Source organism: Pteropus vampyrus, unplaced genomic scaffold, assembly GCF_000151845.1.
Source record: "Pteropus vampyrus isolate Shadow unplaced genomic scaffold, Pvam_2.0 Scaffold62, whole genome shotgun sequence".
In the NCBI taxonomy this organism is placed as follows: domain Eukaryota; kingdom Metazoa; phylum Chordata; class Mammalia; order Chiroptera; family Pteropodidae; genus Pteropus; species Pteropus vampyrus.
The window spans coordinates 855,781-881,180 of NW_011888843.1; the positions used below are offsets into that span (position 1 = coordinate 855,781).

The 25,400-nt window shown below is 45.7% G+C and overlaps 1 protein-coding gene across 1 annotated transcript in view; it reads left to right on the plus strand.

The window, feature by feature from the left end:
- The first annotated feature begins 1,506 nt into the window (after window positions 1-1,506).
- The window catches only part of KDSR (3-ketodihydrosphingosine reductase), a 26,609-nt gene continuing 2,715 nt past the window's right edge, over window positions 1,507-25,400 (plus strand). Inside the window, exons 1-9 of the mRNA XM_023531167.1 lie at window positions 1,507-1,518; window positions 2,450-2,539; window positions 4,327-4,383; window positions 8,369-8,434; window positions 8,628-8,723; window positions 15,357-15,548; window positions 17,986-18,069; window positions 21,095-21,178; window positions 23,627-23,728. Of these exons, the coding sequence (XP_023386935.1) occupies window positions 1,507-1,518; window positions 2,450-2,539; window positions 4,327-4,383; window positions 8,369-8,434; window positions 8,628-8,723; window positions 15,357-15,548; window positions 17,986-18,069; window positions 21,095-21,178; window positions 23,627-23,728 (783 nt within the window). The remainder of the gene's footprint in view (window positions 1,519-2,449; window positions 2,540-4,326; window positions 4,384-8,368; window positions 8,435-8,627; window positions 8,724-15,356; window positions 15,549-17,985; window positions 18,070-21,094; window positions 21,179-23,626; window positions 23,729-25,400) is intronic.

Genomic DNA, 25,400 nt, shown 5'->3' on the forward strand with positions numbered 1-25,400 from the left:
CTCTTGCCTTCTATGAGAGGTGTGTGGTGGGATTAAAGAGTTAGTAACGTGTAAATGACATTCGCAGTGAATAGTAACAGGGAGTGATAAAGAAACGAAATTAAACTATCATCTTTAGTGTCCCCTATCTGGATTCAGTTTACCAATTGTCAGACAACTCAGTACATACTTACCATTTTTCTTCGTTATGAAAATCTCTTATATTTTCTTGTAACAGTCAGAATAATAGCCTAGAATTGGCTTATGTATATTCTTAGATGCTTTTTAAGAATTAGCTGGCTAGACTGGAAGGTTGGTTTCCTATGGACCATGACCTAAAAGTTGGAGTCTGACTCTTGTTCTTATAGAAAAATCTTTTAAGTCATCAGCGTGGAACAGTTCTTTGTTGTGCATTAAATTTACGTGGCTAGTTTACCTATTATAGTCTAGGAAAAGAACAATAATAACAATAGCTAATATCTACATAGCACTTTACAACCTATACGTTTTCTCAATTACCTCATAACTTCAACTTTCATTCATCGAATAACAAATAGGGAGATTTTACTTACAAGTTTTCTTGTCATTGTATCATTCAGAGACATGGTATCATATACCATTTTGTAAATTAATGTAGGCAAGTGTTATCTAGCAACTGCTTATGCAAGACACTGTGCTAGGAAAAAGGGAGATAAAGTACTTCAAGAACTTGTAATCTGGCAAGGGTACTTCAAGAACTTGTAATCTGGCAAGGGGCTACGACATGTACATAAATGTGCACAGAGTAGAAAGTGATAGATAAAGGACGGGGCTGAGTGGCAGAGTCAGGAAAAGCTTCCTGGAGGAGAGGACATTGGAACTCTGCAGGAGAGGTAGGATTTGGAAATACAGGTACATGGGGAATGTCGGGTGGAGGGACATCTAAACAGCAGAAATGACATCGTAAACAGCCGTGACCTTTTCAGGGGTCCCGATAATTGCTATGGAATTGGAATGTCCGATGCAAATTAATAAACCAAAACCAGCTATGAAATATCTCGATAGCAGACACCTCCTCAGAGGTAACCGTTTGCCTAGGCGACAGGTATGTTTTTATAGTAACCTGTAGATAATTGATAATTGAGATTTTCCAAAGAATTCTCAATGTCGGAAAGATTAGGCTAAAGAGAAGTGTCGCCCGGGGCTCAGACCGTTGTGTGTGTGCGAGAGGCGTCCTGAGGATTTTAAAATGGGAGGGGGTCGAGATTTTTCACTGTAGCATGTTTACTATTTAACAGTAAAATATTCAAAATAATCTAAATGTCTGACTATAGGGAAATGGTTAAGTTTTGATAGAGCTATGTAAAGCAATACCGTGAAGCCTTTGAGTTTTTGACATTACACATTACGACCTAATTATTTTTTAGTAGGGTGCAGTACCCTGGAAAGACCGATGCATCTCTGACACTTCCTTACCCCTTTACCTGACAGCACTGAGCCCCCTACACCTCCCCTGGCCCATATTATGTAATTTGCATGGGGGGGGAAATGACTAGAAAGGTAATGTTGCATTTGTCTTATTAAGTTAAATATACATCGAGTCCTTCCTGTATGCCAGGTGCTGTGCTAAGTGCTAGGACTACAGCGAGGGAGAGAAAATAGAGTTGGCATTTGCAATCAAGTTTACGAGGCAGCGATAGGAGAGATGGTTGTGAATGACATAATCACGGAGAGAAATCCGTGGCCGATTCTGTGAGGGCATAAGCTAAAGGGAAAAAGGGTGCCGTGCGGAAAAGTGGGTCGAGGTGGGGGCAGGGCAGTCGGCCAGGGCTTTCCTGAGAAGAGGTGTTTGAGCCGAGTTTTGATGGGTTTTGAGCCAGCCAGATGAACAGAGGGGAGGAGAGCTTCCCTGACAGGAGAAAGGGGGCATGCGGAGGCCCGTCCCGTGGCGGGAGAGACAGTGGAGCTGAAAGGCGGCGGCGTGGCTGAGCTGTAGATGGTGAGGGGCATGGTGCAGAAAGGGAAGCTCTGCTTTTCAGGGTTTCCATGTGATCATATAATACTTTACCATAAGCCATCATCTAAAAATATCAAGATATAAGCGTCCTTTTCATCTCTCGGAGAGCTAGCCGTGCATAGGAAGTGTAGCCATGCAGTAAGGAAATGAGATTCGGTTGATTTGGACTCAAAGGCAGGCTAATGTATTGTTTAGTAGCTGGATTTATAGGGCACTTCCCTTCCAGTGAACTCAGAAAAATACTATAGGTGTGCAGTTTATAGCTCACGCCCAGGACAATCACGGCCCGCTGGTAGTGCAGGCTTTCACATTTGCACTTGTCCCATTCATTAAGTCTGGGACGAAGAAGCTACAACAGCTAAAAATCTAGTTCTTGCAGATTGGTTTTAGAGCCATCATAATTGTTCTAAATAAACTTCCCACGGAAGGGAAATTCCAAGTCCTAAGTTGTTGTTGTTGTTTTTTTCCTTTTAGGTCACGGGAGGCTCCAGCGGCATCGGGAAGTGCATTGCTATCGAGTGCTACAAACAAGGAGCATTTATAACTCTGGTTGCGCGGAATGAAGTACGTGGTTACTTAACCCACTTGTTCAGCCTTAGATTAATGGAAGAGGCGGGACGGACACCTGTGCTGGGATCCCTCCCGTCGGCAGTGGGAGGTGTGATTCCTGAACCACTGGTTATTTCGGATCAAAGACTTCGTCATTGAAGTCAGGCCAGCTCCACAGATATTTATTTAGAGCCAGCAACTCTTAGGCAACAGCAGAGACGCTGCGGATCCCGAGCTGGGCGGGGCGCGTTGAGCAGCACACCTGGCCGTGGGGGGCGGGGGCACAGCCCACAGAGGCGATTGTGGAGCTGATACCAGAGTCCCCGCGGACGGGTTGGCGTTTCTCTCTAACCTGCTTATGACATGATACACATCTCTAGTGAAACCCAGACCCCACAGAAGAATCTCACTGCTCCCCAGCAGTTTAGCAAAACATGTATTTTTCTGGGTCACGTCGACACAGGTCCGTTTTTCTTTTTACTCAGGGTCTGTTCTTGCCGAAGTTGCTTCCATGACCCAAAGTGGTGACACCGTGGTCACATGAACAGTGGTGGAGTCCTCTTGCTCCACAGGGCGGGGGAAGTGACTAGGGCTGTGTTGTCAACTGCCGTAGCTCTGTGCGGGGCATAGTTGGCTCATAGCAGGTGCTCAGAACATATTTGTTGAATGAAGACATGGAGCGAGGCTGATGGGAGCAATGGGAATGCCGGCTTCCACGCTTGGGGACTCGGATTCCCCTATGCAAAAAGAGGGCAGCAATGTGGTGGCTGCTCGGGTGGGGGTGCACAGGTAAGCAGGACCCCGGCGATGGCAGTGTTCAAATAACGACACAGAATTAGGCTTGGATGTCCCTGACTTCTTTTTTAAACTCAAGAAAGGCAGAATTAGCTTTTTATGTAGACCCCGACTTCTCTCACAGTGAATTTGCTTTGGCATCGACGCTACCTTATGGGAGAGGAAACACAGCTTTAGTAAAATGGCATTTTGGGAGATTTAAACAATGCCGACATTTGACACGAGGCAGATGAAAAAGGAGGCAGGGGTGTCCCAGGTTTCAGGGGCTCAGAAGCTCGTTCTGTGGTCCTCACATGGCTGGAGGCGAAAGAGCAGACATGCCTTCTGGCATCAAGAAGTTCTTCATCTTCTGATGCAGCTTTTTATCCTGATTTTGATAAAGTCAAGTCGTGTATATCTTTATTAATAGAACAATGTTATTTTATTATAGACACGTTCGTGTTTAGAAAACCTGTGTCTTTCCAAAAGACTGCCCTCCCTTTTCTCTGCTGCCATCAGGATGAATTTAAATTACAGCTCTTAGAGCAAATTAAGACACTGTAAACTGATATTCATCGTCTTGAAAATGAGTGAAACGAGTAAAATTGAGACCTTAGAAAAGTTACTCGGTTATGTGGGTAACTTTGCTTGTCAAGAGTATTTTTGAGAGTAGCCACACATAGGTTTCCCCAGTCCATCTAAAAAGTGATTTTTACCGTGTATGCTTTTATAGTAGAAGAGGAAAATATTGGACAATTCCCGATGAAAGCATTCTTGACGTGGACTCATGTGTACCCTTACGTTTGGGAAGCATTGCATATCCATATGGTTCTTCTTTTATATCATCTAAATAATGCCAGATCAAAACATTGATTAGAATTGATAAGGTAACCATCAGCATGTCATGCTGTTAATTAGGATTTTGAAGTTCACTGATTTTTCTGTTATCTTTCTATGCAATGAATTTTAAAACAAACAAGCAGACAAAGAGACAATCGCTAGAACTAACTGTTCTCTGTTGTTTTTAGGACAGGCTGCTGCAGGCAAAGAAAGAAATTGAAAAACACTCTATTAATGATAAACAGGTAAAATCACAATCTTCTTGATGCATTTTCTGTACGAATCAACACAGTTGCATAGTGGGAAAAAAAGAATTACTTCAGCTATGAATAATTCATTGAAAGATGTAAGATTTTCCAAATTAAAATACATACTAGACTGTTTTTTGAAAGGCGAAATTGTTTGAGTTGTCCAGAATTTCAGATTATTACAAAAATGTATAGACTCCGACACACACATGCACACACAAATGACCAAATAACAATGCTTTACTAGAAAATGACTTTATTTTAATTATTTAAATCAACTTTATACAAAACACTTAAGGGGGAAAGGGCATTAAAATTTTTTTTTGGTTATGGAACGATTTAATGAATAAAATGGTGTGTGCATGTATATATATATTTCACTATAAAACATAATAACAAATTAATAACCACACACTTATTACCTAGCTTAAGAAATGGAATTCACGGGGGCCCTGAAGCCACATCAGCTTCCTCCTGTGTGTCATTCCTAGAGGGAACCCCAGCCTGATTTTTGTGTTGATCCTTTGCTTTTCTTTATAATTCGACCATAAATGTGTGTGACCACAAATAGTATATCGTTTACTTCTGCATCATTGTTTTAGACAGCTTTATCGAGATATAATTCACCTAGCGTACAGTTCCCTGATTTACGATGTACCATTCGGTGGTTTTAACATATCTACAAAGTTGCACAGCCATCATCGAAATTAATTGTAGAATATTTTCATCCTCTCATAAAGTCTATACCCATTAAGTCACTCCCCATTCCCTCCCAAACCCCTTCCATCCCTAGGCAGACATTAACCTGCTTTCTCTTTCTCTGAATTTTTATGGCATCGTTCTTTATGGGTTCTTGTGCAACTTGATTTCTTCACTCAATACTGTTTTTTTAAATTCTTCTACGTTGCTGCCTAAAGTAAAATAGTTCAGTCATTGTTTTACCTCTATATAGTCTTGTCTTGTATGTCTAGACTACCTTTAATTCATCAGTTCTACTGTTGGTAGATGTTTAGGTTGTTTCTAGTTTTGTTTGTTAGTTTGTTTTGCACGAATATACCTAGCAGTGGAATTGCTGAGTTGAGCATGTGCATGCCTTCAGCCTCGCCGAAGTGGTTACAGCCCCTCTAGAGTGGTTGGTGTCTCCTGATGCCCCGTACACCTTGTTAACACTTAGTATTGGCTGACTTTCTAACTTTTGCCTTTCGGATGAGTTTTATATGGTATTTCATTATAGTTTTTTAATTGCCTCTTTTCTTCTCCAGAATATATTAGAGATCTTTTCATGTCAATAGAAAGAAATCCGCCTCATCTCTTTAAACTGCTGTGGCATAGTATTCGGTACCCCAGAGTTTATTTAATCAGTCTCCTGTTGTTAAGTGGTTTAGCTTTGTTTTTTTTTTTTTTGCTGTTGCCTTTAATGCTGCAGGTAGAGTCCTCATCTACACCTGCTTTTGCGTGTATGTGAGTTTTTCTCTAGTACCGTGGCCTCTGCCTGTTCCCCTTTCTCTGAAGCCCACCAACATTGGAAAGCTGCCAGCTCAGCAAATCGCCCCATTTTTCTTTTTCATATTCACGTAACTTCTGATACAGAAGGAAATATCTAAAGCCATAAAGTTCGAATGCTGTGGCTGACGGCCAGTCTTGCCTGCTAGGGACCTACCTCACCATTACTCCCGCCCCCTGTTCACCTCTCAGAAGGTTTTAGGTCACGTGGAAAGGTCTTGACTTCTGCACCAGGGGAGGGGAAGATATCAGGGCTGGGGGGTGGGCCAGAAGGAGCTTGATCCTTCTGCTGGCCCAGAACGGGCTTGTCACACCACTTGGCATAAACGGTGCCCTGTGGGCATTTTTTTCCTGGTAATTTGTTAACACTTGGTTTGAAATTTCACTTGTGGTCAAGGATCTAATACTGTATGTTTAAAAATTAATCCGATGATTCCTGCTCCCTTCTTAAAAAACTGTTTTCTATGCGGTGAGAGGTGGGTACAATCCAAGGGTGAGTCCTCAAGTCTAGAAAGGTCCAGGCTGCATTTGCAGAGGTGGCTCTTTCCTTTTCTCGGGAACCTAGGTCATTTGGATGGGGTCCCTTGCACTGAGTTAGGCTTCCGGCCTGAAAACCCTGCGGCCCTTGGTCTCTTTTTATTGGACTCCTTGGCCCGCCCCGTTGCAGATTCATTTTTCACACCGTGGCTTCTTAGAGCTGGAAGGGGTCTTGGTCATCACTAGCTTCAGACACCCTATTGCACTGCTGAGGCCACTGTCCCCTACTCAGGTTCTGCTCAGCTCGTTCGCAAAGGGACAGGATTGGAAGCCAGGCCTTCCGAGTGACGTGTGTGTCCTTTGCACCGAGGCCACCGCCTCACACCCACAGCTGCACGTGGGCGCATCATCAGGTCCTTAGCGCCCTCCGACCCGCCGTGTTCTATCCACCCCTGAGCGTGGCGGCCAGTGTCAACACGAGAGAATTCACGGAACGGCCAAGAGGTCAAGAGCACCTTTCTGCTTCTCTCAGTGACCTTCCTGGGAGCACAGAACGTTCCTCTGTCAGGGCTCTAAGCTCTGCTTTGAAAACATTACCCAGAAAGTAAGATTAAACAAAATCTCATTGTTTGTCCTCTTAGTTGTGCCAGATTCGGTTTCATATATTTCTGTCAAAGTAAGCCCCGATATGTGTGTTTTTCCCCTTTTTTTCTCCTCCCTTCCTTTTCAAAGACTGAGTGGACTTGTTTTCCATGGTAAGCACAGGCCGAGCCCTTCCCGCCCTCCTTCCGTGCTGTGCACCCCTGGACACAGCCAGCTTTGTACTGAGTGGGCTCTGGGGCTCAGCTCGGTGACACCTCCTCCAAAGGCTCTGCTGAGTGGCCCGGTCAGTCCAGAGTCAGGGGTCTCAAGCAAACCTCAGAGCGAACTGAATGTGACTTGACTCCCAGCTCAGCTCCTGCAGGCCCAAATCTACCCATGGTCTTGTAGGATAATGTTCCATGGCTCAGTCTCTCAGGGGAGCCCAAACCGAGGTGGCTTCTGGGAGTAGATGTTTGCTTCTGTCTTTATGCCACCCACTGAGGCCGTCCTGGCTCTGATACTGCTCCAAGGGGAATAGTTTGTTTTTTAAACCTGTTGATCGGATTTATTGTTGTTGTTGTTTTTTTTAACAACTTAACATATTAATAACCTGAGATGTAATGTATTTATAATTTATGTATTCTTTATGTAATTTATGTATTCTTTTTAACCACTTGAGATGGAAGTTATATGCAATAAACCACACCCGTTTGAAGGGTTCCAGTTCAGTGGCTTTTGACAGATGTAGACACGTGTGGAAGTACCACAGAAGCCCAGACACAGAGGCGGCCTCGGGCCTTTGCAGTCCATTCCGCCCTCCGTGACTGGCTGTAGGTGGTCACCGACCAACTTCCTGTCACTGTAGAGCAGTGGCATTTTAAGTGAAGCATTTTATATATTTTTTTCTATTTCCAGCTTTTTTGAGGTATAATCGACAAATAAAAATTGTACGTATTTAAGATATTCGATGTGACGATTTAATGTACATTGACATTATGAAATGATTACCACAGCCAAGTTCTTTAACACGTCTATCACCTCACAGAGGTATCATTTTTTTTTCGTGGTGAGAACACCTAAGATCTACTTTCTTAACAAATTTCAAGTATTCAATAGCACAGTATTAATAACGGTCACCATGCTGGATGTTACACACCCAGAACTTACCTTATACCTGAAAGTTTGTGCCCTTTGGCCAACATTTCTTTTGAGTTTGCCCAAAATCGTTTTTTTATGAAAACTGCCAAGAAAATTAGACCGTACTAATTGCACTGTCGGCAGATTTAAAACAGTGCAATTTGTACATTAGTGATTGGACTCCCTATCTTTTGGAAAGAATTGACTTTAATTTTTAAAAAATCTTTTAAAAGTGCTTTCAGACACCTGCATAGCTTTGATGATTACTTTCTCTTTCTAACAGGTGGTGCTCTGTATATCAGTCGACGTATCTCAAGACTATAGCCAAGTCGAGAATGTCATAAAACAAGTAAGAGGTTGGGCTAATTGGAATTAATTTACGTGCCTTTCGATTGGTTCTTACTATTTTGCTATGTGGCTTGGAATTAGTAAACTTCCTGATAGGTTTAATAGTTTTATAGATTTTATTTACTGGCATCGATTTGTTACGCCACGATTCTTCTTTTCTCTTTATTAATGCCTGCCGTGATAACTTTTTCCAGGCACAGGAGAAACTGGGCCCAGTGGACATGCTTGTAAACTGTGCAGGAATGTCACTTTCAGGAAAATTCGAGGATCTCGAAGTTAGTACTTTTGAAGTAAGTAAACATTTGGTTTTTGCTCATTGAGGTAGCCCGGACACTAAAAGTAATACAAGGCCATAGAGAAAGGCTTTGCAAATGAAAGGCGATGCGCGTTTAGTTTTAATAGAAGCTCTCGAAGACGAGAGGAAGGCCAGACGAGGGTTTGGTCCCTGTGTCGTGACCATCCAACCAGAGAAAGCTCTTTGTACACCGAGAGATACTGGGTTTTCATGTCAAGTATCAGTATTTCTAACACTGAAAAACCAAAACGTTGAAGAGCAGACTCTTTAAAAAGAATTCTCACATCAGGACTAAAAAGATGATGCATCATATTTATGATTATATTTTTAAACAGATTTGCCATGGAAACATCCCTTAGTCATTTATTTCAGCCCCGAAGAAATAGACATCAGATCTGAAGTCTTTAAATGCAAAACTTTCTTTTTAGTTGACATGGCATCAACCATCTTTTTCTCAGTGTTCTATTGAGCCTTCATCGTGGTAGTGGGTTTTGAACACTTTACTCCACAGAGCGACATTGCATCCCCCTTTTACAGAAGAGGAGATGTCTACAGCAGTAGCTTAGACATCTCGCTTCTGGTGGACTTGGGGAAAGCACCACATACTCTGATTTACAGTCAAGTCAGGATGCGGATAGGAGCAGAGCAGTGCCTTACCTGGGACTCGAGTGTCTTGAGGCTCCTTTATCAACTACATAGGAAGATGGTTGTCTTGACCTGTCTACCTTTATCTGTGAGTAACCAAAGGGAGATTTTGAAGATTATTTCGACAGAGTCAGTTGGAGAAAACAGTTGTGGTCGTCGTGTTGGCATGGAGTACAGAGGCGAAGGACTGTGGAGGTGGCCAGCAAAAGAGGAGGAGGGTGTATGTGTGTGACAGGTGACACGGAGGGAGACATGTTTACCCCGTGAAATGATCACCGCGATCAAGTCGATTAACACACCCATCACCTCACATAGTTATCGTTTTTTTAAAAATTGAGAACACTTAAGATCTACTCTCTTAACGAAAAACTCACCTTGACTGAACATGGAGGGCACAGAGAGAGTTGAGGTAGAAGTGGTTGCCTGGTTGTAATAAATAAATGGATGGTTGTAAAGCTAGGACCTTGGGAAGCAGGGCAGGTCTGCTTGGGGACAGAGGGTACAGGGATTGTGTGTCTAAAGGAAAGACGAAGACGATTGAGTGAATGTTTTCGTGGGGGTCCATAATCGTGAGCAAGGATAGAAGAAAATACGTGTCTGATACCAGGTGGATGAAAGTACATGAGTGTCAGTGACAAGGAGAAAATGTGAAGCCGGTGAGGTGAAGAAGGAGTAAAATAACTAGAATACGAAGCCTGTCGAAATGTAAAAAAATGCACAGTTCTAATCTTTTAAAACTCACTTTGCTCTTAACTTTGTCTCCCATTCTTACTATTCCTTTCTTCCCTTCCTTCTTTCCTTCCTTCTTTCCTTCATCTCATTAAAAAAAAAAAAAAATCGCAGTTGACGACTTGCCCACACCGCCAGCGTATGTGCACACCCGGACCCACCCACACGGCTGTCGCTCTCTGTTCCCCAGCAGCCTGGTGCCGCAGGAAAAAAAGACGGACTTTGGCATCAGGCGAGCCCAGTTTGAGATCCCAGCCCTCATGGTTTCAGGTCTGACCGTTTGCTAGCTGCGTGGGCCCAGGTTTTCTTCCGAGCTCAGCTCCCATCTCTGCGGACGGGACGTACAGCCCCCCAGAGCTATGAGGATGAGGTAGCATAACGTATGCCGGACAGCGCATGGTGGCTGTCTAGTGAATGTCGACCTCCTTCCGCTTGTCATCCAACCCGCGAATGTTCGGAAGCTTCCAGTGGGTCAGGCATTGTCCTGGCAGATCAGCAGAGATTTTGGGCTGGAGGACGTGCTGTGGGAGGGACAGGAGGAAAGGAGCTGAGGGGGCTCCGTGAGGTCGCGTAGCAGGAGACCCAGCCTCGGGGACTGGGACCTGAAGAATGAGACCACAGAGACGGGGGGAGCCAGTGGCTGCGGGGGCCGAGGTGGGGAGAGCATGGCACAGCCGGGGAGAACTCGGGGCCTGGGTGGCTGGGTGGGGTGGGGCAGGGCTACATCTGCTGGGGCCGTGGAGGCCACCGTCAGCAGTTCGGATTTTAGTTCCAAACCCCTTGAGAATTTTAAGCTAGGCCGGGTGGTGACGTGATCTGCATTTTGGTTTTGAAAGGATTTTTCTGCCCACTGTGTCAGGGAGACTTTTAGGAGCTGCGGGGTAGTTAAGGCAGGAAACGGTGATGTTGGGAGTGGATGGGGGTGTGGTGGTGGGCAGTCCCCGGGTGCTGGGTGGCAGGAGAAGGGGACAGGGACCAGCATAGGCGCTCGAGCGGCTGATAGGCGCTGTTGGCAGTGGCCCTGCTCCCTGTGGGAAGTAGCCTTCTAAAACAGGGGGACTGTTAACCCAAAACTTGGCGCCTCTATTCTGGTGACAAGGCCTCATTCTAGGAATCATTTGTTGTTACCTTGCCCCCTCTGGCCATAGCCACACCTACTGTCCTTCTGTCCCCTGGGCTGCCCTGAACCGAGGCCTTCTGTCCCCTGGGCTGCCCTGAACCCAGGCGGTAGGGGCAACGTCACCTTCCAAGGCAGCTCTGCCCATTCCCTTCCCGGTCACTTGCATTATTCTAGGCAAGTCCAGGTGTGGCCTTATCATCAGCGAGCCCTGGCAGAACACACACTGCCACACTTCGTGCCTTTTCCGAAGATACGAGTTCATTTTTATGCAAAGTAAATTCTACCTCGGTTACTTTTTTGGTTTGGTGTCTTGTTTTTCGTTTTAAGTGTATCGACGTTCACATGCACATAAAACGCACGCACGCGATACTTCGCACGTGCCATCCTGACTAAGCACACCCCTGCGTGACCCCCCAGGGAGAGGATCCTGGAGACCTGCGCGTGGCGTGCCCTGCACCCTGACCGGGGTGCCTTTTGCCCTCGCTGATTCTGCTTTGTGCCCTTTCGCTGTCGTCAGCCTCAGTCATGGGCACGAGTCTGTGCCAAGTCTTGTGAGTCACAAACCTGGAGGACGTCCAACACCCTCCCCGCGCCTTTGTTAACGGTTTCTTACAGCTGGATCTCGCTTGCTTTACCTACGTGAGGCTGTTGATGGGAGTGATTTTAAAATTTTGATTGGGATTACATTGACTCTGTGACCCCCTTGGGGAGAACCGGCATCTTAGCAACACGGTCTTCAAACCCGTGAACCCCGTCTTCGTCTTCACTTACCTAGCTTTGCTTTCGTTTCTCTCAGCAAGGTTTTGTAGTTTTCGGTGTACGGTTCTTGCACGTCGTTTTCAGCATGTCATAGTTTCTGATGCACGTGTCAAAGGGTCTTTTTTTACATTTCCGTTTCGGAGTGTTCCTTGCCAAGGTGGAGACGATTGATTTTTGTATATCGATCTGTCCATCCTGCTACACTCACGATTAATTCTAGTGCTCACTGGGTTTTCCACACCCCAGGTCATATCGTCTGCAACAGTTTTACCTCTTCCGTTCTCGGCTGGGTACCCCGTTGCCCTGGCCGGAACGTCCAGCACAGTGTTGCTGGAGTCCAGGTGGTGAGAGCAGACATTCTTGTCTTGTCCCCGATCTTAGGGAGAAGACATTTAGTCTCTGATCATTGAGTATGTGATGTTAGCTGGACTTTTTGTTTGTTTGTTTGTTTTTCGTTTTTTAGTAGATCCTCTTTATCAACTTGAAGTTTCCTCCTATTCCTAGTTTGCTGGGAGTTTTTATAAAGAATGGATATTGAAGTTTGTCACATGCTTTTCCTACATTTATGGGGATGATGATAGAGTTCTTTTTTAGTTTGTTAATATGGCGAATTAACACTGATTCATTTTATTATTTTATTTTATTTTACACATTTATTTATTTTTAATTAAGTTTATTGGGGTAACATTGGTTAATACAATTATGTAATTTTCAGGTGTACATGATAACTTAACATCTGTACATTAACATTGATTCATTTTAAATTTGTTAAAACAACCTTGCATTCCTGGGATAAATCTCTCTGGGTTCTGAGATGTTATAATTTTATTCTTGAGGGATATTTTTCTTTTCTTGTGATTTTTTTTCTTTTCTTATAATGTTATTTTCTGGTTTTGGAATAAAGGTCATGCTGGTTGCATAGAATGAGCAGAGGAGTATTCCCTCCTCTTTAGTTTTCTGGAAGAGTTTGTGTAGAATTGATATTATTCTTCTTTGTTTAGTAGAATTTACCAATGAAGCCTGAGTTCTTTGTGGGAAGGTTTATGACTTTAATTCAGTTTCTTTAATAGATAGACAGCTGGCTCTATATGTATCTTTTTTTTTGAGGGACCGTTGGTGGCTTGCGTCTTTCAAGGAATTTGTCCATTTTATCTAAGTCATTGAATTTATCGGCGCAAAGTTATTCACCATATTCCAATATTATCCAATATTATCCACAGAGTTTATAGTGCTGTCACCTCTCTCATTCTTGCTGTTGATAACTTGTGTCCTCTCTCTTTCCTGACCAGTATGACTAGAGGTTTATCAATTTCATCGATCCCCTCAGTAACCAGCTTTGCTTTTATTGATTTTTTATTGTTTTCTGTTTCTATTTCATTTGTTTCCTCTTATTTTTATTATCTCTTTTATTTTCTGATTACTTTTGTTTTAATTTGCTCTTCTTTTTATAGTTGCGTTAGGTGGGAGCCGAGGTCATTGATTTGAGGCCTTTCCCTTTTTCTAACGCAGATATTTAAGTGCTGCACACCTCCACCTACACACCGCTGTAGTGACACCCCACCGGGTATGACGTGGTGTGTTTTTACTCTCATTCAGTTACAAATGTTTTATAATTTCCCTTTTCATTTCTGCTTGGACCCTTGGGATATTTAGAAGTGTGCGATTTAGCTTAGAAATATTTGGTTACTTTTCAGAAATCTTTCTCTTATTGATTTCCAGTTGAATTCCATGTGGTCAGTGAACATGCTTCGTACAACTTGAGTTTTTTAAAATCAACTGAGCCTCGTGATGTGGCCCAGGATATAACTATCTTGCAGCTGTTCCGCCTGAGAAGAGCCACGGTGTGGGGTGGAGTCTACTAGTAGCGTCAATTAGGTCCAGTATGTCCTTACTGATTTTGTGTCCACTTATTCTATCCATGATTGAAAAGGGGTATTGAAATCTCTGATTATAATTGTGGCTTTGCCGTCTGACTGTTTTTCAAGCAGACTCTTTGTCGGTACTCCTGTCTTCCAGCCCCACACCCACCACCTTTTGGGGGTTACGCGATTCCGTTCCGATTTCTAGTTTCTCTGCTTCTTGTATAACATTCAGCTTTCCGCTCAGCTAGTTATCACTCATCATTCTGTTCTTCAACTTCCAAAATGTCGCTGCTTTTATTTTTTTTGTTCTTGTGGGTTCATGCCTTAAAAAAAAACCAAATCTCTTTACTGAGAGATTTTAGTGGGGTCTCTGAAGGGAGCCAAAGTTAACACTTGGATTCAGGGGGGCCATCTCTTTTCAAATACTTTTTTAGAGCATTTTTATCATCAAAACAATAATGATAGTAAAAGACATTTTGGGGGGGAAAAATGGAAATTCCGGCATCCTAACACAGGCGCTTAGAATCTTCTGTATTTCCCTGGTTTTGTACCTGTGCACATGTACTTTTATTTAGTATTTGAAATAGTTAACAGTCACAGTGTACATATAGTCTGCCCTCTGCTTTTTTTAAACTTACAGAATAAAAATTCCCCCTGCCCTCCTGATGTTTCTGGTCATCGTTTCTGAAACTTATCTAACGTTCTGTTGCGTTAACATTTCAGGATTGACTCCAGGTTCCCCAGTGAAGTGTTTGTTTGGTTTCACGTGGTGACGGATGTAACGTTTTAACAAGGCTTTCTAACATAAAGACATTTTAATGCAAGTAGTGTTACATTTCCAGGTTAAGATGTAAGGTTTTTAAGAATTCTCAGGATGACGGGGAAATATGCTCTTGGTAACTATGTGAGCTCTTACCCATCATAATACAAGAGCCAGTGTATGAGACTTACTGTGGGGCAGGGGCTGCAGCAGCATCTGACTTGTGTTTCCTCTTTCGATCCTTGCGACAGCCCTGTGAGATGGTACCATTGTTAACCCTGTTTTCAGCTGCAGAAATAAGCAGCATGTCTAACTTTCTTGTTCATCATCATGTAGGTAGTGAATGGTACAAAGAAGGCTTCAAACCACAGCCCGGGCTGTTAACCTCTGTCTTAGTCTCTTTTTGGTCTTTCTTTAGCTTAGAACTAAAGGGCTAGAAATATTTGGAAGCTCGTTCCTAAAACCGTCTTTCAAAATGTATGACCTGCAGTATGCAATGTACTTTTTATAAGGAGAGAACTGGTTTTGACCCGTTTTCAGCAAAGATGCAACTGCTGTCGTTGCGACATTGCAAGACTGTATTGAAACCAAATTCAAATAATAAGCATCACAGCTTATTTACAGGCTCACCGAGCTCCGGGTCAGCTGCGCTGCACGGAGGAACTGCGGTCTCGCGAGCAGACCGACCTCCCACGAGCGCCGCCTTGCGGCTTTGACCTTGCGCACGCCTCATGGCCTCTTTGCTCCCCGCAGAGACTAATGAGCGTCAACTACCTGGGCAGCGTGTACCCCAGCCGAGCCGTGATCACCACCATGAAGGAGCGCCGGGTGGGCAGGATCGTCTTTCTGTCCTCCCAGGCGGGGCAGGTGGGACTGTACGGTTTCACCGCCTACTCGTCGTCCAAGTTTGCCATCCGGGGACTGGCCGAAGCTTTGCAGATGGAGGTAAATGCTGTATTCGGTTTTACGTCTGTTCCTCTCGGCTCAGCAAATGTTTCCCGTTAGTGTGCAGCTTCTTGACACGCGTCGTTATTTTGAATTACAGATTTGTAGATTTGACGTTAGTGGAGAATTGGCTCGACGCCTGAACTTTGCATTGAAAAAGTTAACATTTTTCAAAGCGTAAATGATTATAGTTATGACAGAAGCAAAACGGTTGGGAGGTTTTCACTTGCTTAATTTAATACACAAAGTACTGCTAATATCGTCATGGCATTGTTGGTCTTACTGGGTGAGTATGCATAAGGCTAACTAGATATTTTATTCTGTAAGGTTTTTTCTGTAACCAAAAAATCTATCCTTTTTGACCGAATAATAAAATTAGCATGTATTTGAAGGAAGAGCTTAAGTTGTTGAAGTCCTGGCTTATAAATTCTTAGAAAAAGTGGTCATCTCTGGGAGTCAGCATCATCTCAGTGAGGACGGAGAACGCATAACTAACCTCGTTTCTTTTCTGCTAGGGTTGTGGGATTAATCAATTAAATGAAAGTATAGACATAATTTAATGTGTTTAGCTTTTAGCAAACTATTTGACCAAGAGTTTCAGGACACCATCGGCTCCGTGAGGGCAGGGGTTTTGTCTGTTTTGTTCGCATCTATATGCTTCATTTCTAGAACAATACCGCCACATGGTGGTAAGTCAGTATTTGTTGGATGAATACACAAAACGGTTAGCTTATTAGCCTCTGGAGGTTTCCCGCCAGGGGCTGAGAGAGTATTTAGTTCCATGGTTATAGAGGACACCACACCCAGAAAGGGATCGGACTGGTTCCTCCCAGCCCTGACAATCGGTACCACCGCCCCTGGAGAAAGCTGTTCTGAAAACCTCTTTTAACCATGTGGAGGCTTAGCCGTAGCCTTGCATTTGAGAAACACTGCTTTGAAATGCTGCCTTACGTTGGCCCGTGTTCCACCATCCTTACTGTGGGGGAGAGGGGCCGGGGGGCAGCGCATCTGAGCAGTCCGCTCCGGGCTGTACAGTGGCTGTCAAATGACCACACACTGGCTTTGTTGGTGGCATTTTCCTCTGGTCTCTGCACAATAGAAGGCAAGGCCACGGAAGACAGTTTTTAAAGCTACTCTCTCACATGTAAGTGGAAGAGGACTTGCTTGTTCTTCAACCTTACCGCCTGGCCTGAACCCAGAGCCATAGCTGGACCTTGAAGCCACACGCCCCGTCCATGCTGAGCAAACAAGCTCTCACACCCTGAGTGCGCTGGAGCCGAACCAACCAGGACGTCATCACCCTTGACTCTTGCTCCTTCCAGGCTGGCCGGCTCCTCCCACAGTCTTCAGAACTAGGGAGAAAGTGGGCCCCACAATCAGGAGGGACCCTGGGATACCCTCAGAGGCCGTTGTCTTTTTTTAGCCTCTTTAGACACACAGTGGTTGAGCTGACGACCAGCTGCCTGTCCATTTCCAACTCATGGGGACTAAACAGTGAGCCAGTGGCAAACAAAAGCCATGGCGGAGATGTCGATGGCATGGACCACCGCCCTTAGGGGTCACTTAGAATAGGGGGGAGCAGGGCTGCTGGAGAGTGTCGGCGAGTGGGGAAGTTAATTGTGGAGGCCTGGCAGTGAGGGGAGCAAGCCCAAGAACCTGTCTTTCGCATCATCAGAGGAATGAGGTGGAGATCCAGGTGGCGGGAGGAGGGGAGCTATGAAGAGAAGGAGCTGGAAGGTGCTTTGCTTGGCTGGTGACTCGGGGGTCCCACTGGGGGTGAGGGGAGATTCCTGCTGTGGAGGAGGAGGTGACTCCTGAGCCCCTCGAAGGGGCCAGCTCCACGGGGAACCCTTGAACAAACAGACTTCTCGGGGTGCATGTAGTTCTGGCCCTGGTCTGGGTGGCACCAGAGGGGCCCAGGGGAAGGGGTCTGAATGGCCTCGGCATATTTCATGGATGAAATCAACATAACAAGAGTTTCAGAAGCAGCCATGAAGGTAAACAGACTTACGGTCTGATGGGGGAGGGGCAGCCCTGGCCCATTGCCTTGAACCCAGTGCCCGGGAGGTGGGCAGTGGCGGGGAGACCAGGCGGAGCCAAGGGGACTTTCCATGCTGTCATTTTCCTCACGGGCAGCTGGAGTGGAAGGAACCAGGAAGGAGGGTGGGGGTGAATGGCCGTACCTGAAGACCAGGTGTCTTGTGGAGTTAGAAGCTAGGACGAGTTTTCTGTCTTTATTTCTAAATGGTCCTCTCGGAGATCACTTCTCTGAGCTGGTGGGAGTCCCCTTTTAGAATCGCCCTCGGGCCTCGCCACCTTTTGAGAAAATCAGGGCAGTATTTACCACCTATGGGTGGCAGCCAGTGCAGGCTGGCAAGGGAGGCTGCGAAATTGTGTCTTGCTTACTGAAGGGGCGAATGTTGTTTCTGAAACGCAGGTGAAGCCGTATAACGTCTATGTCACAGTCGCCTACCCGCCTGACACAGACACCCCTGGGTTTGCAGAAGAAAACAAAACAAAAGTAAGTATTCCTCTGCACCCCGTTTTGAGGCTTTCATGTTATGAACCCCCTTTGCTGATTTTCTGCCTTTCCACACATCGGCCCACAGGCATTTTCATATGTCAGAAAATCAAGTTCCTTTCAATTTATGTGCCAACTAGAGGCCTCTGAACTTTCTGGAACTTTTATTTGAAATCTTGGAGAATGCAGCCATGTTTTCAAAGGCCATGAGTTTTGCTCATAATCTTTGAAGCCTTATCGCATCAATAAGGTATTTTCTTTGTGATGGAGAGTACAGCCTGTATTTTTAACGGATGAGATGGTTTTCTTTAAAAATAATATTCCCTCCCCTGAACTTAAACACCTGCTTGCTGGGCCATTGTCTCCCTATCGAGGTCTGATGGGCATCTCAGACGTAAGGCTTCAGAAACGGAACTTTTGATCCCCCCTCGGAACCCCCATGATTTTCATCTCGTTACCTGGCGGCCACAGCTGCTCAGGCTGCGGACCGCGAAGCCGGCCTCGGCTCCCCCCTCTCACACCTCACGGCCGGTTGGTCTGCAGATCCCTTTGGCTCCTCTCTGAGAAAATATCCCAAATCTGACTTTTTAAAAAACTGTACATATCACTGCCATGCCAGTAGTGGTGGCCCCGGATGTTTTTGCCTGAACGACCTTCGTGACCTTCGACAGTGGTCTCTTCCTGCTTCTGTCCTCAGCCCCCTGGGGCCTGTTCTTCACAGAGGCGCTAATGATCTTTTTCAAGCGTAAGGCAGGTCTCTTCACCTCCCTGTTTAAAACCCTCATGTTTAAAAACAAACAAACGAACCAACCCCAAAAGACCACCCAGTCCCATAGAACATTCTAGAACAATGGAAATGTTCTGTGCCTGCACCCTCTGATGCGGTGGTCTCATAATAGTGTGGGTGTTGAGCACCTGAAAAGTGGCTAGGGGACCACGAAAGTGAATTTTTAATTTGATTTAATTTTAACTAGTTCAAAGTTAAAATTAAGTGTCATATGTCGGTAGTGGCTGCCTGTATCGTGGAGAGTGTGGCGGTAGTGGCCGCCATCACACCTGGAGTGGAGTCCAGAGGCCTTGAGGTGTATAAAGTCCCCCGGTGTCTGGACCTCAGTTGCGTGAGCTTGCCCAGCCCGTGGTCACCCGCAGGCTTCACGCTTGCCGTCCTCTCTCTGAATGTGCGGGTGGCCGATCCCCTTGCCTCTTTCCATCTCGGTACAGACGTCCCCTCCCTGACCCTCTGGATGTCAGATAGCATTCGCCTGGGACATTCGCCATCCTCTTCCCTGGCTTTAGTTTTTCCTCCGAGCCGAGGCGCTTATCACCACTGGACATTTACATTGTATACAGCGACCGTAGGGTGATCCGGAGCTGAATACAAGCTTTGCGTTTTGTTCCTCTTTGCCTCGATGCATCGTAGTCGCTCTCCGAGCAGACAAACAAATAAAGGAATCAGTCAGCACTTATCGTTTCGAACCCGTGTTGATGGTTTTTCATCTCTTTTATAATAATGCTTAGTGTGAAACTCCACAGCATAAAAATTGGCACTTAGGCTCCACAGGCCGTATATGTGCAAAAAGATGGTTATGATTTAGAAGCTTTTTTCCTAGTCATTTCTCTTTAGCTCTGCCTCTTTTAAAATTACCACTATTTCAAAGGAGTAAATTTAAGCCAAATGTGTGTCTTAGAATAAGCTGGGTTCTGCTAAGCAGATTTGCAACATTTGGTAAGCAGTCTTTTAGTTTGAAGCCAAAGCTGACACAGGGTGGTGATTTCCCTGTGAAGATTTGATTTTGATGTTAAGCTATTTTTTTTTTTTTTTTTAACTCCAGGAAAATGTTGGTTTGACTTCTCGGGGTAAATCAAATTCTAGGTTGAGCCCTGTAGGGGGCGCCCACAGTCCTTTTAAATCTTGGGCATACCTGGCCACAGACACCGGCATGGTGGTCTGGAAGAATGCATGGTGGCACCTTCGAAAGGCCTTCCTCTTACTTCAGGTTTAACAAGAAATACTCGACTTTTATGAAGTGCTGTGCTTTCCCATTTTAAAAGGCCATATTCTGGTTTTAATTTTATTTAATTCTTTTAAGCCTGCATGGTAAATAAAATTTACAGTTTCATGCAGTTTAAGGCTTTCGTTTTGAAACTTCTAACTCAGACTCCCTTTTGAAAGAATTTTTGAGCATATGTGTACATGTCACCACGAAAAAGTTGCAACAAAAGGGGGAAAACAGGAAAAAAAAAAAAAAGACCTCGCCCACAGAGAACTTAGGAGGTAAATTGCAACTACACGAGTAGCTATAATATACATTAAGGCAGAAATGTTCAAAGACAGGAAGAGGAATTCCCGCCAGTTAAGAATTCATAAATGTCTTTTTGAGCTGGGTAACAAGGGGGAGAAGGACCTTTGCCTGCCTTTTGAGATTTGGGGTTCCGATGCCCCAGCCCAGTAACGAGCTCAGCCACGTGAGGGACCTCTCAGGTGATTCCTAGTTCCCTCGCTGCCTCCTCTGCAGGTCCTGTGAGAAACGGCTGCAGTGTTGAACAGGGGCCGGGGCCGTCCCTGCTCAGGGCCTCCGTTCTGTCCAGCGGTCAGTCCTCAGCTGGCCTGGGAGTAGCGTGGGAAGAGAGGTGCTGGTCGTAAGAGGACACTTGCTCAGGGCACAGCCTGGGCTCTGGGGAAGCCCCGTGGGCTGGGTGTCTGGCCAGCAGGGAGAAGTCAAGGAGCCAGTGTTTCTGGTCTTGTTGCAGAGATGTGTTCTCGGCCTAGCCTGGATGGGCCTCACTGGGGCCGAGACCACACGTCCTACGGAGAGTGGCCAGGGCCTCCTTGTCTGGCTTCAGCTGCCGGGCTGAATTTTACACAGTTAACCAGGTAGAAACTGATTTAGAATCCAGATGGACCTGATCTCCCAAAATAAGAATCTATTCCAAGGTGGGAAACTGGAATTATTTAGCAATGGCGGGTAGGAGCGCTGTAAGAATTATTGATTTTTTAACTGATATGTCCATTTTTCCACTTTAGCCTTTGGAAACCCGCCTTATTTCAGAGACCACATCGATTTGCACACCAGAGCAAGTGGCCAAACAAATCGTTAAAGATGCCATAGTAAGTCAAATCCTTGCTTTCTTTACTAATAGCTATAGTTCTACGTTTCCGAAGAGATCATTTGTCCCCGGGCTTATTTCAAAACACAAATTATTGTATCTTTTTTTCTGTCGGTCAGATTTATCCTATCTCATATTAGACTCTTACTTTTCTTCCCTTAGATCCATCATCGATTCCATGTTAATTAGTAAGCTCCTGGAGACCGATGATGTGTCTTAACCTTAGGAACAGCTTGATCAGTAAGGGTGTCTGGGAACTTCGGTTCTTTAAAGAGAAAATGAGACCTGCCTATGACGCGTCAGCAATACGTGCTGTGGACTGTGGGTGGCATGCTGCCTTTCTTCTTTCCTGCAATACTTTCAGTTTTAGATTATTTCAGGCACTCTGTTGCCAGACTCATTGGCTAAGGGTTTTTCTTCCACCTTCCTGCTTCCCAGTATCACATTCTCAGAGGTTCACTGATAAGAAAGGGTAACCGGCCCGCTGGACCATCATCCTGTCAGCCCCACTAATGTGCCTCTGGGCTACTGAGTCAAAAAGGGTATCTTTGGAAAGCACGTGCTGTTTTGTAGAACAACACATGTTCCACAAGCTTTTGACAACATCCCCATGAACCCGCCTGCAGAAAAATACTCATTTATGTGGGATATCTATAAACCTTAGACCCACACTGAATTTAGGAAATTTGGGGGCCACTGGGACGAGAAGTGTCAGCACGCTGTGCACGAGGCAGAACTGAGCAGAATGCGAGAGATACCGAACTCTGTAGAATATATACAGACATTGGAAGAACTTTGCCCCGTCGAGTTCAGAGGCTTAGATGGATCGCACCCGTGGATGAGGCAGACTTTTTTCCTGCTTATGTCAAGTCAGAGCAAACACACTCAGTGTTTTTAATGATTTGAAATAACTCTTTGTATTTTGGCAGGATTCATTTCGTCCGATGGTGTTCAAACTTCATCTCTTGACCACTTTACACTCTCAACGGTTGACAGCCGCAGAGAACTTTCGTGTACAGGGGTTAGATTTGCCATATTAGAAATTGAAACTGTGTACTTTAAAAGAACATTTATTAATTCACTTAAAATAACAATGATGAACCTGTTGCATTTTAAGGTAACATTTTCACAACCATAATTATTTCTTGAGGCAAACCTTTAGCAAGAAGAGGGATGTCATTTTACATTCCAGCATCCCTTCCATGCCTGCGTTTCTAGAAGGCAGATGAGCTCTCGTAGCTGCTTCTGCATTCAATCTGTTGTCATATGTTGTTTGGAAGGAAAGATATAAAGAAAATCTGGCTTTACACAGATACGTAGTTAGAAAAGGGAGGAATATTTTATAGGCTTTTCAGATAATTGTGGGCATTCTTTTTTAGTATTAAACTCAAACTGGATGAATGGTCGTTTCTAAAACGTTAGTTGCAGTGTGGAATTGGAAAACCACATTAATGAACTTTTTGTTCTCTGTTCCATTGAAATCCCTCGGTCTATGCGCTTTCAACGTTTTGTACCCATTCACGATTTTGTAATGTTATGCATTAGTCATTTAGAAAATATGAGTTTGCTGAGTTAATGCAAAAAATTTCGTTAATATCACTGCCGATCTTGTAAAAAGTCTTTGCCTATTACGAAGCTGACAGTCTCATAGGAAGCTCAGATTTTACATTGACCACAAAAGCTGCCAGTTTTCCTTGAAGTGATAGGGCCATTTCATTTATTTTCCACAAAACACCTTTCAAATACCCAACTCTGAATAACCGTAGATAGCGTGTCCATGGTTCTTTCACACAAAAACGGTGTTCTGTGTGAAAAAAGCAGCAAATTTCATGAGCGGAAGGAGGGCTTCTCTTTAGGACATGCAGTCCCCTTGGGTACAGGGCACCGCAGAAAGTAACGCTGGGCACATACTTCTCTTTTTTTGTTACACAGAATATTAGAGGACACGTCCCCAAGGATTGCGATTTCATAAAACAATTTGTCCTCGAGGATTGCGATTTCATAAAACAATTTACTGCCTCATCCAGGGCACTCTTCAGCAACACCGACATTTAAAAATCTTACAAGATTTTAAAAAAAAGTCTATTCTCTCTGCGTGTTTATTAGTTGCTGCTCGTGCGTGGCGGTGAGACCTGCCGATGCTGCAGCTGGTTCTGATGAGCAGGCAGTCTCGCCCGCCCACTGTCACTCGGCGAAAAGGGCAACGGGCGTCTTCGTATTATTTATCTGACGGTCGTGTGGTCCTCAGGGTCCCCTCCCACGGACACCTGTCCAGCCGTTTCGCCCACCCGCCAAGGCCACAGCCACGTCCGAGCGGGGCGCGGGCTTCGTCCCCGCCCCGCCCCCGCCCCCGCGCAGGGAAGGGGCGACGCCTCCTCCTTTCTGTGTCGAGTCGGTTCCTGTCCGCGTTGCTGCCACAGCCTCTTTCTCTTCTCTTCCTTCCCTTTAGCAAGGAAATTTTAACAGTTCCATCGGCTCCGACGGGTACATGCTCTCGTCCCTGACCTGCGGCATGGCTCCGGTCACTTCTATCACCGAAGGACTCCAGCAGGTAAGCTGCGCCGGGGCCGTCGGGCAGCTGGACACACAGACAGACAGACGGACAGCAGCTCTTGTTCACCTTCCATGAGAAAAGGCTCAAGGAAGACCTGGTAGCTAAATCTGAGCATGTGAAAACTTTTTATTAAAATATCTACTTTTCCCCTTCCTGTAACCAGGGATGAGTAAATGGGAAATGGGTTGAAGATTTAACTTGAGGAATTTAGACTGGGCAGAAGTCTTCTGGTCTAGGCCCGGTAGGCACAGAGATAAAACGCCCTCTCTGCTGTTGGGGTGTTAGTCTGGGTTCTCGTCTGATCCGACGGGTTTGAAAAATGGGATTCTCCACTGTCTAGAGTGGATTCGGGGTGGCCTCGCCTGGCAGAACTGGGATATTATAGGCTAGAACACCTTTTCTGGGGGGACGTAGGCCACAGATAACTAAGCCTGGGGAGATGCAAGTCAAGGATTCAGTGGCATCCCCACCCGAAAGGAAATTACAGTTCGTCTAGGACACAGACAGTTAACTGCTCCTGGATGTGCTAGGTGGTGTGTTTGCTACTGGAGAGTCAGACGGAAGGCAACTCCAGGGGGCTTATGGTCCAAGGGGGTGGGGACACTGATGCACCTAGTGACACTAACAGTATAAAGTAATAATTCGAACAGAGGGATCGCTCTGGAAAGACAAAGCGTGGATGAGGGAGGTGGACGGAGGGTGGGAAGGCCGCCCGAACGGGGGCGGTCCACACCGGTGGGCAGATCATCGCAGCGCTAAGTTAGGAGCAGTAAACCGCGGCCAGACTAAGCGTCGGAACGGCTTAGCTGTTCTCACTCTGTGGTAGACCCACAGTTCCGCGCGTCTCTCCCAGACGGGGCACGCTGATGTAAGCTGTCCGAGGACAGGCCCGCGCCTGGCGCGGAGCGGGACGGGAGAATGCCCGAGTGCAGTGTGCGCGTGAAATCCGCACGTTGTCTGTGGTCCATCTTGTCCATTCTCCTCCTCCTATATGAGTGATGTCAAGTCTACAACTTCAGCCCCTCACAGTTTTGTGAACTCCGGGTCCGCGTGCATTTCTTTTTTAACTCAGGCTGTGCTGTTACATCTCCAGCTCGACGTGTCTCAGATAAAACTTCGTGCTTCTCCAGCATCCTGCCCACCCCACACCCCCGTCACCCGTCACCGATTCTGTATTCTCTTTCTGTAGCTGGTGTTCACATTCACTCAGGAGCCCACCAGAAACCGGGGGGTCACCACTGACTCCTCTCCTTCTGCCCCTCCCATCAGAGATCAGATCCGTCTCTCTCGTCCTGGGTCCACTCACTTCCTCCTGGTCCCCCCACCCCCCCGTTCAGGCCTGGCCACGCCCTCGGCTCCTCGCCTGAGCCCCGTTCTCTGCCAGCCAGAGGCTGTGAAGTGGCAGCCCACGGGCCCGTAGAGCGATTGGTCCATCGGGTATGAGTGTGCATGTCGAAATTAAATAAAGTTTTAAAATTAGATTTTCCATAAGAAGTTCAGATTTCGGACTTTCCAGGAAAATCAGAAGGCCTAGCAGCACAGGGTCTGCGGGTCTGCTTTCTCGCTGGGCGGGAATCGGCTGGGATGGGTGGCAGCGGGTCCCATAACGTAGGACACAGTCCCCCGTCTCTGTGGTCCTCTGGCACCCTGCCCCAGGCCCTGGGTGCTT